Source organism: Sphaeramia orbicularis, chromosome 13 (assembly GCF_902148855.1).
Source record: "Sphaeramia orbicularis chromosome 13, fSphaOr1.1, whole genome shotgun sequence".
Taxonomy (NCBI): Eukaryota; Metazoa; Chordata; class Actinopteri; order Kurtiformes; family Apogonidae; genus Sphaeramia; species Sphaeramia orbicularis.
This window is the reverse complement of record NC_043969.1, coordinates 46,064,412-46,079,846: the sequence shown is the minus strand read 5'-3', so window position 1 is coordinate 46,079,846 and position 15,435 is coordinate 46,064,412. Positions and strand designations below refer to the sequence as shown.

Genomic DNA, 15,435 nt, shown 5'->3' with positions numbered 1-15,435 from the left:
TGATTCTAAACTTTTTTTCCCTGTTTTTAGGTGGTTGGACTACATCACCAAATAAATCATTGTGTATTTCCAACAGGTGAGCTTCCTCTGTCGCTGGCTGCCTGCACCAACCAGCCTGAGGTCGTGTCCTTCCTCATGGACAACCCTTACAAAAAAGCTGACGTGACCGATAAAGACTCCCAAGGAAACACTGTCCTGCACGCCTTGGCAGTTTTAGCAGACAACACAGACGAAAACACTGACATGATTTCAAGAATGTACGACAGCATCCTCATTCAGTACCACAAACTTGAGAAAAAAGCTAAAGTCCAGCTGGAGGAGATTGAAAATAATCAAGGGTTGACTCCTCTGAAGTTGGCTGCCAAGCTTGGCAAGATCGGGGTAGGTCTGGATTTACTTTACAGCTTTTATGTGTATTGTTGACATATACTACCAGTCAAAAGTTTGGACTCACCTTCTCATTTAAATGGCATTAGATGGACCACAGATGTCCAACAAGTCCTCAGCATCACTGGGAACTCCTTCAAGACTTTTGGAAAACATTTCAGGTGACTATCTCATGAGCCTAATTGAGAGAAGGCCAAGAATGTACAAAGCAGTAATAAAAGCAAAATGTGTCTATTTTGAAGAATCTAAAATATAAAACATGCTTTGAGCTTTGTCACACTTTTTTTTTAACTACATAATTCCATATGTGTTCATTCATAGTTTTGATGCCTTCAGTGAGAATCTACAATGTAAATAGTCATGAAAGTAAAGAAAAAACTGGTGAGTCCAAACTTTTGACTGGTAGTGTATTATATGAATCAGTTTCTCTTCAGCTTTGATCAGTGCCACATAAACATGAAAATATGAGCATGAGAATAAAATATCTGCACTAAAACTAAATGCTCTTCTGTTTGATGTCTTATGGACCAGCTGTTCAAGCATATGCTTCACCGGGAGTTTCCAGAGAAAGAGACAAAACCTCTGTCCAGGAAGTTTTTGGAGTGGGTCTACGGACCAGTGCATTCTTCACTTTATGACATATCCTCCATCGACACTGATGAAGAAAACTCTGTGCTGGAGATAGTCGTCTTCGGGAGTGAAATTCCAGTAAGAGATATGCATTCAACCTCATAATGACCATGTCCGTGTACTGTACTTGGGAAACATCAACAGGAGTTAGCATGCTAACCATCTAGCCCCTCCCCATCCTGATTTATGAAGCCACTTTTCAGCACTACAGGGAGTAGTGAGTCACTATAGCTTCTAGTCTGCCCTCAGTCCAATACAAGAAGAAGAAGCCATGCTGTTTGGATTGGTGTCATGATATTCAGAGAAATAATCAATTCATGGATGATGCTGATTGGATGCTCTTCAAGGCTGTGATTGGCTCATGTGCTAATGCTAATGCATGATTACAATTAGCATCTCACTTGAACATGCTAAATCTTGATGAGGTGGTACATTATTATACACACAGAGGTATTTTACCATTTTCAGAGTTTAAAATGTCTTATGTAGACTTCAAATGGTGTTGATATGTTGCTATAAACTAAACTAATCAAGATATGTGGCCTTATTGAACACCACCACACGGCTTTGACAAAAAGTTTCATTTAACCGCACTAAATATGGGAGTTTCTGGTTTATCGCTGATTGATTGGTTTATTGACTGATTAGTTTGTTTATGTGGATTCACACTTAAGTCATAAAAACACTAAAAATACACAACTCAAAAAAGGGAGTCACAGAATTATCTCCCGTGATCTATGTATGAGAAATTTTCCTGTTGAAAAGGCCAGTTTCAGGGCTTTAACTCTTTATCAGATAGAACCATTTGTCATCAAGATAAAGCATATTTTGTACATATTAAGCCTCATCAATGAATACCAACAGAACACCATGAAATGATATGTTTTAAATGTGTTCATCTCAGAATCGTCCTGAGATGCTCCAGATCGAACCTCTTCGTAGTCTCCTCAAGGATAAGTGGGACAGGTTCGCTTCCAAGTTATTCTTCATGAATTTCCTGGTGTACCTGGTGTACCTCACCATCTTCACCATCGTGGCCATCCACAGAAAGGAAGGCAAGGTAAGATAAAAAAAAAAAAAAAAAAAAAAAAAAAAACACACGCACACACACATCACATATCTGGAAACATTTCAACAGGTTAATGCTAACCCGTTCACCCACAGCCACCGTTTCCCATTGAAGAAGTCCCTCTAGACTATTGGCGGGCCATCGGTGAGCTCATCAGTGTCCTCGGAGCCGTCTGGTTTTTCTACAAAGCGGTGAGAATACTGAGTGATTCAACAATACCAACAGAACTACAATTATAATGGTCCATGCAAGACAGTGTTGTGTATATGTGGTGATTATGGATGCACTGATTACAAAATATGTGGCTGATATCAATATTTAAAATGACATATTGGCTGAAAAGTTTTACTGATGTTACTTTCTGTTTCTTTATTTTGGTTTTGTTGTCATTTATCCCCTTTAATAAATAAGCATTAATTGTAAATATTAAAATAGTTTCTATTTTATAGTCTTTCAGTCACTCATAATTATATAGGAAGAAACCTACAATCTAATATGACAGCGATCTGACACGACATTCTATGAAAATAAATCTTATCGATCCATACGAATAACGGCAAACGCAGACCAGCTGGAGTATCAGTACATCCTTGGTATAGGATGCAATGAGTGTATTAGTAGATGCAGCTCCACATGAAAACATATAATATTTATTTATTTAATTTATTTGTCTCAAGATTCAAGATTCAAATATATTTGTCATTTCAGCGAATAAAATACACGGAAACGAAAGATTGTACTCAAGTCCTGATTGTCAACAGCATTTAGTAAATAATATAAAATACTGATAAAAAAACAACACCCCTCCCTCCTAAAAGTTACCTATAAATGACTAAAATTATAATTTCTAAAGTGCACAGGAGTAAAGTGCCAATTAAAAGTGCATTCTGGGTTCAAACGTTTGAAGTAAAAAAAACAAAAAAACATAAAACAACTAAAAAAAAAAAAAGAGTAGAAGCAAGAAGTCAGTTACATATGCACCCATAAATGGTCATTAATCACTGAAAAAGTAACCAAATACAATAAATTTACAATAAATGTACATATGAATCAACTCATAAATACAATTTGAGAAGGGACAGAAAGAAGTAAAGGCTTATCTAGTCCTGCCCCTTCCTGACTTCAGTGTTCAAAACCAAATATGTTTCCTTCATCAGGTATTTATCACACCCAAATAGATAACAATGAATAACTAGTCACAGCACCTTTGTGTTAGTTGTATCACCATTGTGCAACCATTCTGCCAAAAATAAACAAATAGAGACTAAACTATGCAGAGTATAATATATAGACCCCAAACTACATATAAACCCATCCAAAATGTCCCCCATTACACATACCAAAATATGAAAGTGGTCTGATTACTCGGTGTATTTGTATGAGTCAATTAACATTTGTTTGTCTTTAAAATAGCAGTATATTCTAAGACGACTTTAAAGTGTCATCAAGTTTATTCCATAACTTGATCCCACAGACAGAAATGCACACACTTTTCAGAGTTGTGTGGACCGCTGGGTAAATGAAGTTATGTTTACCCCTTACAAGATATAAAGGACTTGAACAAAGGTTTATGAGTTATTAAACAAAACACATCATGCTTTCAAAGAAAATTAAATAAATAAAACGTCAACATTGGAACAAATATGAAATGAACAAATTATCCTACAGTGCCCCCTAGAGGTGGGTTCTGTATACTCAACACTGTCTTTCAAGGGTGACAGTTAAATAACTATTTGACCAAATTACAGTGTTTTATCCAAATCAGAGGTAAAGCAGGTTACACAAACTCTTCCAGTTAACGTGAACTAAAGCTTAATATTATACCCCAGCATCTGTCTGCACTAAACTCATTAGGTTGGCGACATGTACCAATGACATTAGAACTGCACACCCATACAGTAGGTTAGGGAAACGCTCTGTAAAATGGGCCATTGAAAAAGAATGTTAGCTAAAAAGTAGATATGACAAATTAAGATTAATTGAAATCCAAGATCATGACCTGAAGTGAAAACATAATGTAGTATACACTCAAAATGGATGTGCAGGTAAAGCTAAAACCACTTGTTATGAGGACAATATGATGTTTCAGGGGAAAAATGTCCAATTTTTTTTTCTTCCAAACTTTATGTACATAATGCCATATACAAAACAGATCAACAGCAGTCAACAACAGTAATAAACAACAACATGTAATGCATAATGCTTGACGTAAGGCAGGAAGAAAGTAAATGATATAAATACATAAATAAGTAAGTAAATTAAGTAAATATATTAAAAAAGTTAAAGAATAAACAAGAAAAGAAGAGGTAGTCTAAGTTAAAAATATAATAATAATAATAATAATAATAATAATAATAATAGTAAATAAATAAATAAATAAATAAATAAAAGTTTAAATGCGTTACATTTGTGCAAAATTTTAGTGTCCAAGTAGGATTTTAAGTAGGATTTAAAGATCACAAAGTTGAGTTTCTGATTGGCAAATTTGGCAGCATATATATGAAATTTTACCAGTAACGAAATGAGACTAACAATAAACAATTTCTTTACAGGCCAGTCATGAATAAAGAATAAAAAATTAACACCAAATAAAACATATTCAATTTTGAAGTTTAGAGAAAATGTCCAATCAACACTCAAATACTCATGTGCATTTACATGTATTCACTTTAATTCTTTGTATTTTTCTTAAGTGCATATTATAACTTCTTGAAAACGTGCACTAAAGCAGATAATCAGTTTCGGATTTCTCAGCTGTAAATCGAGTTGAATATTAAGCTATTAAATAAACTTCATATCTTTAAACATCTGACCTCTGAATCCACAGGTGATCATATTTAAAAGGAATCCTCCAAAGTTCAGCAACCTCTACACTGATGGATTCTGTGACATTCTGTTGTAAGTAAACAAATAAAAACCACAGAACGTCGTATCTAAAGTTCATTAAATTGATGTAATAGTCAGGAAACAGTGTCTTATTGATCTAGATATTTTTATTTTTTTCTCTCTTTTGCCTATGACCTTTAACCTGAACCTTTTTTATTTCATTATACTGCTACACCGGAATTTTGTCTTTGAAAAACCTTCCAATGTGAAAGCTTCCAATGTTCTTGTTGAAAATTGTTCTTACCAATGTTTACCTAAAGGTCTAAAAACATCTGAAAGAGCAACATGAAGAAATACTTAGATGATCTGTGACTGTTCATATGTAAATGTTACGGTATAAATATATATACAGGGTGGGGAAGCAAAATTTACAATATTTTGAGGCAGGGATTGAAAGACAGTGTATGACCAACTAGTTTATTGAAAGTCATGAGAATTTATTTGCCACAAGAAAATGGACATAATAGAAAATGTTTTTATTCTATGTGTCCTCCTTCTTTCTCAATAACTGCCTTCACACGCTTCCTGAAACTTGTGCAAGTGTTCCTCAAATATTCAGGTGACAACTTCTCCCATTCTTCTTTAATAGTATCTTCCAGACTTTCTCGTAATAGTTTTGCTCATAGTCATTCTCTTCTTTCCATTATAAACAATCTTTATGGACACTCCAACTATTTTTGAAATCTCCTTTGGTGTGACGAGTGCATTCAGCAAATCACACACTCTTTGACGTTTGCTTTCCTGATTACTCATATGGGCAAAAGTTTCTGAAAAGGTATGGATAATAGTGTTAGGTATGATTATGACATCAATATATGTTTGGTTTCAAAACAATTGACGTAGTGCCTGCTGAGAAAAAACAACTAAATGTTCATTGTAAATTTTGCTTCCCCACCCTGTATATGTGTATGAGGAAAAATGTAACAGATTGTGGCATTATCATTTGTAAGTGCTCTTTATAAATAAAATATTAAAAAAAAAAAAAAAATTGATGTAATTTGTTTATACAGACTTCCGTTTGCTCCACAGCTTCCTGCAGGCAACACTCCTTCTGATCTGTCCGATCCTGTACTTCTGTCGAAGGAAAGAGTACGTGGGACTGTTGGTGATCTCTCTGGCTCTGGCCTGGATTAATATTCTGTACTACGCAAGAGGAACTAAACAGCTGGGGATTTATAATGTCATGGTGCAAAGAGTAAGGGTGAACTTTCTTTGGTTTATCAGAGTCCGTCTGTGTTTGGCCTGTGTTAATGCCATTTCTCTTTCCAGATGATCCTGAGCGACATCTTGCACTTTTTGTTCGTTTACAGTGTTTTCCTTTTGGGATTTGCTGCCGGTAAGATTTAATGATGGACAACCTTTAACACAAGGGTGTCAAACTCATTTTAGCTCAGGGGCCACATATAGCCTATAAATAACCAAAATAATGACGGAATAATGCCAGATTTTTCTCTTTTAGTGCAAAACAGTTCAGTGTTCCTATAAATAATGAACACTGATATAGATGCACTTGTAAAGGCTAGAAGAGGCCAAGTTTCAGGAGTAATCTAAATAGTGAGTCTGTTTATTATTATTATTATTATTATTATTATTATTATTATCATCATCATTATTATTATTATTATAACAAATTCTTTGACGTACAGTTTGTTTGTTTATTCATTTATTTTGAATATAACATTAAAACCAAACAACTAAAGGATTTATATAAAAAGAAAGTCAAACATTCAAACAGGAGCGAGATGAAGTTTAACTTACAATCTCCCGCCCCCTTACCCCATCCGTCACCTACCCTAAATTCCTATGTCAGTTCCCATAAGTCACTCAAAAATCCTACACATATCAGACTAAATCCTGACTAAGCACAAAACACAAAAATGCTATACATATCAAGGATACACTCTGTCCATTTTGCAACAGCATTTCACATCAAAATAAACTCTGTCCACTTCTTAGAAGTAATAGTGCACATATCAAAAACAAAAATAAACTTTGTCCGTTTCATAACAATAATACCCATATAAAAATACAAATAAATAAACTATTCATTTCGTGACAATAATACACATACCATAAACAAAAATAAACTGTTTCATAACAATAAATCCAAATAAACCATCCATTTCTTAGCAGTTATATACATATCAAAATTAAACTCTGTCCATTTCATCATATTTACTCAACATTTTGGATTTAATTGTCTTTTTAAATGTTTTTTGATTTAATTGCCTTCGTTTCATCATTTAAGTTATTCCATAAGTTGATTCCTTTCACAGAGATACAACAGTTCAGTTTCATACTTATTGTGCAATTCTTGTCTTGTACATATTTTTTCCTACTTGTACACACACGTTTGCAGGGAAAAAGCAGGGGGAACATCCCTCCGCAGGTCAGCAATATATCTTCTTTGCCAGATATGACTTAACAGGGGACCATCTTGCCAAGTAAATGTCTGGAGTTGCAAGCTTGTGGTTATGTTTTCCATACAGTCCACAGCTTTCAGTCTTTGGATCCACTGGTCCACAGTGAGTGGGCGGAGTTTAAGCCAGTTTACAGTGATAATACTATGAGCTAGTAATACAAAAACACTAAGCAATAATATATTGTTTTTTCCTCTAAACATACATTCCCTAGAATTATCTGGTGTGATTCAAATGGTGTATTCAAGTCTAAAATTTCTTGTATTTTCTTCTGAATGTGATCCAATGAACTCTTAGGTTAGGACAGTCTAAACAGTGACAAGTTGTTTCGATCATATAAATAAAACATGGATTGAATACTATATTTTTCAATTCCAGATGCTTGTTGCTAAATGTTTTGTGCATTTGTAGATCCACTGCAATCTGTAAATTGTAATGCACATGTGTAAACTGATAAACTGAAGCTTAATATTGTTAAAGTTGCAGTTAAAAAAAATCAGGTTGTTAATATTTGTTCAGGTTATTCACATGTTTTGTGAAAGGATAATTTGTAACTCCTAGACTCTGTTCAAAAGTTCTTTTTGATACAGGAAAGCAGGTCTGATTTCAGAGGTGTTTGCATGTTTATGGTACAAAAAAACATAAAATGTATAAAAAGATGTATTTCTGATACTGGAGCTAAAGTATGGATTGACCTAAATATACACTTAAAGATGTGTAATTCATTCATGGTTTTCAAAACATTGGTTTGTAAAGATATTTGAGGGATACAGGCAAGAATGATTTTTTTTAGGTATTGATCGGTGCCTAAAACTGATTTTGATTTGAATGTAGGCGAGGTGTATATAAGCATTTAGCTTCTGCTTAAACCTGTTCAGTCTCAACAGAATTCAGTCAGTTGATTTAGAAGTTACCTCACTGATTGTATGTTCTGTGTTATGGAAGATGACTGAATAAACTTAACCTTAAATGTAAACGTTTTCATTTCTGCTCTAAAATAAAAAGAAAAATTTGGAGTTTTCATTATTTATAGGTTATTATGATAGTTTTTTACTGGTCCGATCCAGTTAATATCAAATTGGTCTTTATGTGGCTTCTGAACTTAAATGAATTCAACATCCTTGACAGTTAATATCTTCTGTTTAATTTTTGTACATTGTAAATCCATGCCGTTGGCTGAATTGGACCCTTTGGTGGGTCAGTGTTGGCCCACGGGCCGTATGTTTGATTCCCCTGCTTTATATATGTATAATAGAAACTAAAATGTCTTTCACTCTGTTCTTCCTCTTCTCCGCAGCTATCATGGCTCTAATGAAAGACCCACCTCCAGATCCACCCTCCAACGCCACAGTCGCTCCTGAAATTGTCATAAGTGACGTGGCTGTTATTTGTGACAAACCGTCCTTCACCGACATTCGCTTCACGGTTCTGGAACTGTTCAAGTTCACCATTGGAATGGGAGACCTGCAGTTCACTGACCAGGTCCAGTACAAGGAGGTCTACTACATCCTGCTCATCCTGTACATCGTCCTCACCTACATCCTGCTGCTCAACATGCTCATAGCTTTAATGGGGTTCACAGTGGAACGGATGTGGAGGGAGAGTGAAGACATCTGGAACCTACAGGTGAGGGAATGGATGGTGACTGGGTTCAGTGGATGAGTTAATAGCCTTTATTTCACCAGGTTAACCCTCTATCGGGCAAGTGACTATTTTTGGTCATTTAACATACACATTACATGACAGTGACAGCAACAGTTCCAGTGAGGACAGTGAGTCAAAAATCTCAGGTCCAATGTGGTTTCCAGGGTCTGTAAGGTCCACCTCTGCATGAACAGTGAGTGGACCCGCTTTGTTCGGTACCATGAAGTAATGGTACTAATGTAAGGAATGATGTTCAATAATGTGGATGTGGACAGGGGTCTGGATCAGCACTTATCTATGTATTAAAAGCCAAGTGGCCTCTGTGCGTGCATGTACATGTGTATCTCAGGAATCACACAAGATCTGCCCAAACTGCTGCAGTTTGTCATACTTATGTATTTTTGGTCAAGGAAGACAGCACCGAAAACAGCAAGTTAATAGGACCAGTATTTTGGGAGATTTGTCATTTTGGAATACAATAGTCTCACAACAGCGTTGCTATCCCCAGAAGGCTTTGGCGGTGACTGCTGGACAAATGCGGTACAGCATGCACAAATACACAACAGTATAAAAACTACCTCATCTAGAACCTGTTGATCCCCACGGGTCAACACGCGAGTGATGTAATTTGCTAAAATACATGTTCCCAGCATCTTACATGTGTTTTTCTTCAATTTTTTTAAAATTTACTTAAAGAATATTTTTTTGCCACTCACAGGCAAAGAACCAAATATGAAAAAGACAAAGTAAAATTTAATTCTTGACAGTTTCAGTATGTCATGCCCTGGATGTGGTTCATTATCTGTTATGTATTGTGGACGGCCATGGCTCAGATGGTAGAGCGGGTCGTCCAATAAACGAAGGGTTGGCGGTTTGAGTCCCAGTCATGTGCTGTTGTGTCCTTGGGCAAGACACTTCACCCTCCTTGCCTCCAGTACTGCTGAATGTTTGGTGGTGGTTGGAGGGGCTGTAGGTGTGAATTCTCAGCTATGCTTCTGTCAGTCTGCCCCAGGGCAGCTGTGGCTACAAATGTAGTTTACCACCACCAGAGGGGGACTGTGAGAGTGAATGAATAATAGTTGGGGAGCCAAAGTAAACAGTAAAGTAAAAGTCCAGCTCTATCAAAGTTATATCTGGGTTTATATGTATTATGCACCAACAGTAGAGCTCTGTGTCCTGGTATGTTTTAATCAGGTCTCCCTCGAAAAAGACATTCCATCTCAAGGAACTTCCTGGTTAAATAAAGGTTAAATAAATTTTTTTTTTTTTTATTATCTTATTTAGATATCGGATTTTACATCTTCTTCAAGCGCAGTAAAAAATTTGCTTCTTTATTTTGGTTTGAAGCATGAAATCTTAGCGCTTCTTGGACTGCATATTGTGTTTCCAGATTTAAAAGTTTTCACAGTAAGGTTTTGTCTTGTTTGTACGTTAGTGGATCAAACAGCTCATTGTTTGCTCAGTATGCATTTCTCACATTAGTGTGAAGTGAGGATCTCTTTTGTTGGACGTGAACCAACTATGCTGAGAATCTGATCTCAATGAAAGTCATTTTTAAGTGCCGTTGAGATGAAACTTGCCCCACCCCAGCAGGTGCAGCAAAACTAACAGGAAATTCAACTGTCTGTCAGTGAACTATAATTATTTGTGCCCACGCAGTAAAACTTCAGATAAATAGGACACGACAGCAGGTTACATGTTAATGCAAAACAAAATATAAAACAAAGACATGCCATAGTTTTGCTAAATTGTGATAGGATATCTACCAAAGAAGATATTGAACCCTTAAAGAAAGATATGTAACCCATAATGACATACAGTTGTTTTTGTGGTCACTTACAAATGAATTTTTTTAAACATTCAACCTTTCCTACGTGATTAATCACCATTCATAATAATAATATCCTTTGCATTTTTAGTGACAATCAGGTATTTTCCTACATTTAACTTCTGCGTCATGTAGATGTTTATTATATAAAAAAAAGAGAATACTGAAGAAAAATATATCATTAACTGATCATAAAAACAAGCAACAAACACTACATGGGTTTAACAGATGAATCAGTGCTGCAGTGCTGCTTCCAAAAAAACACAATTGCTGACAATGAAAAGCTGAAAAAGTGCATTTTAGTTGTATTATTTATACGTATTGATAGGATTAGTGAATCAAAAGTTGCTAAACATTTTTCTTGCAGTTGTTCAGGTCTTTGAGGGTTAATCTCTATCATCTAATCAGATCATGTTACTGGAACGGTCAACTCATTTTATTGCAACTTTAAAGTGCAGTACATTTTACATCTACACTCAGCCACCTACAACCTCTGGCCTTAATCATGACACTGGCTTTAGCTGGTTCATAAGGGACTCAAAGACTTCATAAATAATTGTACATTCACAGCAGTAGTGTGTATTACTATTATTATTAGTGTTTTATATGTTCTGTTTTGTTTCTCCAGTTTCACCGGCTCTAATTTCTGCCTCCACCTGTCATTATATCAGCCAACTTTTATTTCCTAAGCTAGGGCCATTGCTTTTGTAAATCTGAGCTGTGGGTGTTTTTTTTTTTTTTTTTTTAATCAGTGATTGACATCTCAGGGTGCATAGACCTCAAGTGATTTCTCAGAGTTATGTTGAAATTAAAAAGATGCCTTGGCCATGATTTTTAACAATGTGGACATTAACAACCATGTTAAATATCCAGTATGTCTTTCGGAATTTTGAGAGTAGCTTAAAATTCTATTGAGGTTCTGGGCCTGTATTGCCAACTAGTAGAGAAATCATCACAGATCCATTGATTTTAGTTGGATTTTTATAATTTTTTCTGTGGAATGAGTATATTGTTTGGTGAAAAGAATGGCATATTAGCTGATGTCAGAACTTGGGGGAATAGTTGATTGCCAATGAAGTAAATTTGAAAATATTGGAAAAAAAAGTGAGAAAACGCCTAATTTTTTTTACATTCAATTGAGCCAAAAATCTTGCAGAAATGTGTTTTAAGAATTATTTTTTCATTGAAGGTTCTTACCATGTGTGTTTTTTGCATCTGGAATGCATTTATTGACAGCTTACCCAGCCCACTGAGGACTGAAGGAAAATTTTCAGTTTTCAAAATTTTATATCAAAAAATGAGGGGTACATGCACTAACAAGGCCACAATTTTTTTTCGCGATATTTCCAGCAGAGCAGACCCTCCAATTATTGGTCCTTAGGATCAAAATTAAAAAAAAAAAAAAACACAAATAAAAAGTATGGCAGACCATGTCAGGTTCGACCCATTTTATTGAGCTTTTGATACTTTGGCTCCCTGACTATAATGGATCCATTGTCGGCGCTTTATCTGCTGAAACATCTGGTTTTGACCTTGATGGAATGGAGCATGTGGGTTTGGAGAATGGAAGAATACTTGGCAGAGTTCAATGACATAAGACTGATTCTTAATTGTACAGATGAGACACAAACAGAACAGAGTTACACTGTCTGACAATGCAATTTTACTTTTATGTAAATATGTATATAGTCTATAGAGCAGGGGGGTAAAAGTCATTCTAATTCAGGGGCCATATTCAGCCCAGTTTGATCTCAGGCGTCCAGACCAGTAAAAGAACAGCTCCCAGAGTACCATCCAGTATGTGTCTGTATGACTGACATGTTTCTCACATCCTCAGAGGTCTCTTACTATTTTGGACATGGAGGGGACGATGCCAAAGTGGCTCCTGGATAAACTGTTCTCCAGAAGACCATCGAGGATCGTCTGCCTCCGACGGGAACAGGACACCAGGCGGAGGTTTTTAAGGTAAACCATCTGAATATGTTTAATATATTTATACAGTCACGGAAAAAATTATTAGACCACCCTTGTTTTCTTCAATTTCTTGTTCATTTTAATGCCTGGTCCAACTACAGCAGTGGTTCCAGACCAGTGTGCCACGGTACATAAGTGTGCTGTGAGAAACAATCAGATATGCCGTGGAAGATTTTCCAGTTTCACCTGATTGGTGTAAGTGAGCAGTGTGATATACATACATACATACATACGACTGCACACACCAACTGTTGTAGCCAGTTTAGATTTGTGCTGCGTATGTGTGTTTGTATGTGTGAAAGTGGGTGTGTATTTGTGGTGAGGCACTTGGTTGCTAGGGTTACCTGCACACCTGTGGGCATAGGTGACAATCAGCCAGGCAGAGGTTATATAAGGGAGACACAAGTGATCAGAGGTTTTTTGAGTTCTGGGAAGCCACACAGTTTTTCAACCGTGCCTGTGTGTGTGACCGTCTGAATGGGTGTTATTAGTATTTTTTGTCTTTTTGTACATGAGCTCATTTTTTAAGTCATTCAGCCCCTTTTGTAGGTGTTTAAGACTTGCAAGTAAATAAAATATTAAACGCACATCCACGGTGGACCTTGTTTTTACACACCATCACGAGTTGGAAATGTCTTCAAAATCCCCCAAGTGGCATTTTTTGTAGCTAGATTGCCGCTATACCAATGATCCACTACAACAACAGTCTCCTGTTTTCCTTCGAAAAATATAAGTGAAAGTGAACCGGCACCGATGCAGTGCGTTCTGTTGATAAACCCCCCTCCCCCCACTAGTGATGTTTGGATTAGTGGGTTACCGGTGAACCCTGGTTATCGGGTTGGGGCGGGGAGGATGTGCCTCCCATACTATTATACAACAGACCTCAATCTGTAAGGCTGTCCGAGGGGTCGCTGACACACCCCTGTTCTTGTTCCAAACACCCCGTGACAATGTTGCCTGTGCACCCGCAATGTGCCCCATGATTAGGAGATATCACATTAATAATTGTATTTGCAGTAAATAATTAAAGTGCATATAAATATTGTAGTTTATATTAAAAAAGGTTGATTATGCAAATCTGCCTGTGAGTGAGGGGACTCAAAAAGTGTATGGTGAATACTTTGCGTCGATGTTTTATGTTATGGTAAAAAAGAATGCTGAATCAATTCAATTATTAGTTTGTAAAAAGAGTGTGGGAGTCTGTAAGGTATACTTCTTCCTACTCCTTTTTGAGCACCGAAAATTTTGTCTGTCCGTGTTGAATTGTTCTTCGTTATCTGATGATTTTTTGTGCTCAAAATAAAACTAAACTAACTCGAAGAAATGCTGGGATTTCAGCATCAATCTCCATTCTTTTCATTTGTGGTTGTCTCCAGTGGAAACATCTCCTATTTTTTATCACTTCTTTTCTTTGACTTCATTGATCTGGTGGATGTTAAGAGCTTCAGTTAAGAGTACTGTAGCATAACATTACTTTTTGACGAAGTGATAACTGATAAAGTCTTGTTTGGCATCAGGGTGGAGGAGATCAACTGGACCCAGTGGCGATCAGATCTCTGTGAGGAGGAAGATCCAGGGAATGAGATGATGGTATCAGAGTCTCAGGACCAGACTAACAGTAAGGAAAACAGACCATTAAGACCATTTATCATCTGACTACTACTGCAAAAGCATCTCTAATCTTCTTTTTAATCTGTTTACAGAGACACGGTTTAAAATTCAGCCGCTCATGGAGAGAATTCGTGCCAAACGTCACCAACCACAGGAATCCGAAATCCCCTGAACTCATCACATCAGCAAAACTTTACTGGAAATGTTGATGTTTAGACTGAGTTTTTATTTATTTTTAAAGTCAGATGGGTCAGTAACGTGTCTGTTCATATGATTTTTGTAAAAAGAAAATTAAATGCAGCCTTGGTTCTGCAGGAACTACACTCACTGTGGTAAATATTACATTGTGTGCATGATTTTAACTCTTTTAGGACAGTTTTTATTCACTATCATCAGATTTCAATTAGATATTGTTAACATGTTTGTCCATAGTTCCGCAGGTAGAATGACAGCTATATGTTTGAAGTTACTTTTACTATTTTGCTGCTAGTACTTGTTCCTTTTGTACATTGCTGTATTTCTTCTTCTACTTAAAGGGCTCATATTTCTCTAAACCCACTTTTATTAGTCTTTGGTTCATTTATTTGTGTATTTGGACCCTAATAGTTCATACAGTTTGAATTTAAACCCTCCAGATGCTGCAAAACTTTCTTTATATTCATTCTGGCAAAAATCCAGTGGATTTTTACTACCCGTTTCAATTCCTGCTTAATTTGTTATGTGTATAACTAGTTGCATCACGATATTTGCACATGTAAGGTCGAGACTTCAGACGAACATTTCTCCGAGTTCAACATAATTCTTTGTCAGCAGCAGCAGCGATTGTAGTCCATACTGAAAATATGTCCAAACTTCGAGCCGATTACCTAAAATGATCAGTTGCTGGTTGAACAGGACAGAGCAGCACAGCCAATAACCTGGAGGAGGCGGGGCCTGAAGTGGCTCATGTGCATTTAAAGGGCCAGCGCTCAAAACCACCTTTCTGG

The 15,435-nt window shown here is 36.3% G+C and overlaps 1 protein-coding gene across 1 annotated transcript in view; it reads left to right on the top strand.

Annotated features, from left to right (window-relative positions):
- Window positions 1–15,099, top strand: part of LOC115432041 (transient receptor potential cation channel subfamily V member 1-like) — a 31,357-nt gene extending 16,258 nt beyond the window's left edge. The window contains exons 5-15 of the mRNA XM_030152812.1: window positions 77–381; window positions 919–1,095; window positions 1,922–2,077; window positions 2,182–2,277; window positions 4,914–4,984; window positions 6,002–6,167; window positions 6,242–6,308; window positions 8,690–9,018; window positions 12,702–12,829; window positions 14,356–14,456; window positions 14,542–15,099. Coding sequence (XP_030008672.1) covers window positions 77–381; window positions 919–1,095; window positions 1,922–2,077; window positions 2,182–2,277; window positions 4,914–4,984; window positions 6,002–6,167; window positions 6,242–6,308; window positions 8,690–9,018; window positions 12,702–12,829; window positions 14,356–14,456; window positions 14,542–14,621 — 1,676 coding nt within the window. The 3' untranslated portion in view covers window positions 14,622–15,099. The remainder of the gene's footprint in view (window positions 1–76; window positions 382–918; window positions 1,096–1,921; window positions 2,078–2,181; window positions 2,278–4,913; window positions 4,985–6,001; window positions 6,168–6,241; window positions 6,309–8,689; window positions 9,019–12,701; window positions 12,830–14,355; window positions 14,457–14,541) is intronic.
- Window positions 15,100–15,435: the final 336 nt, after the last annotated feature.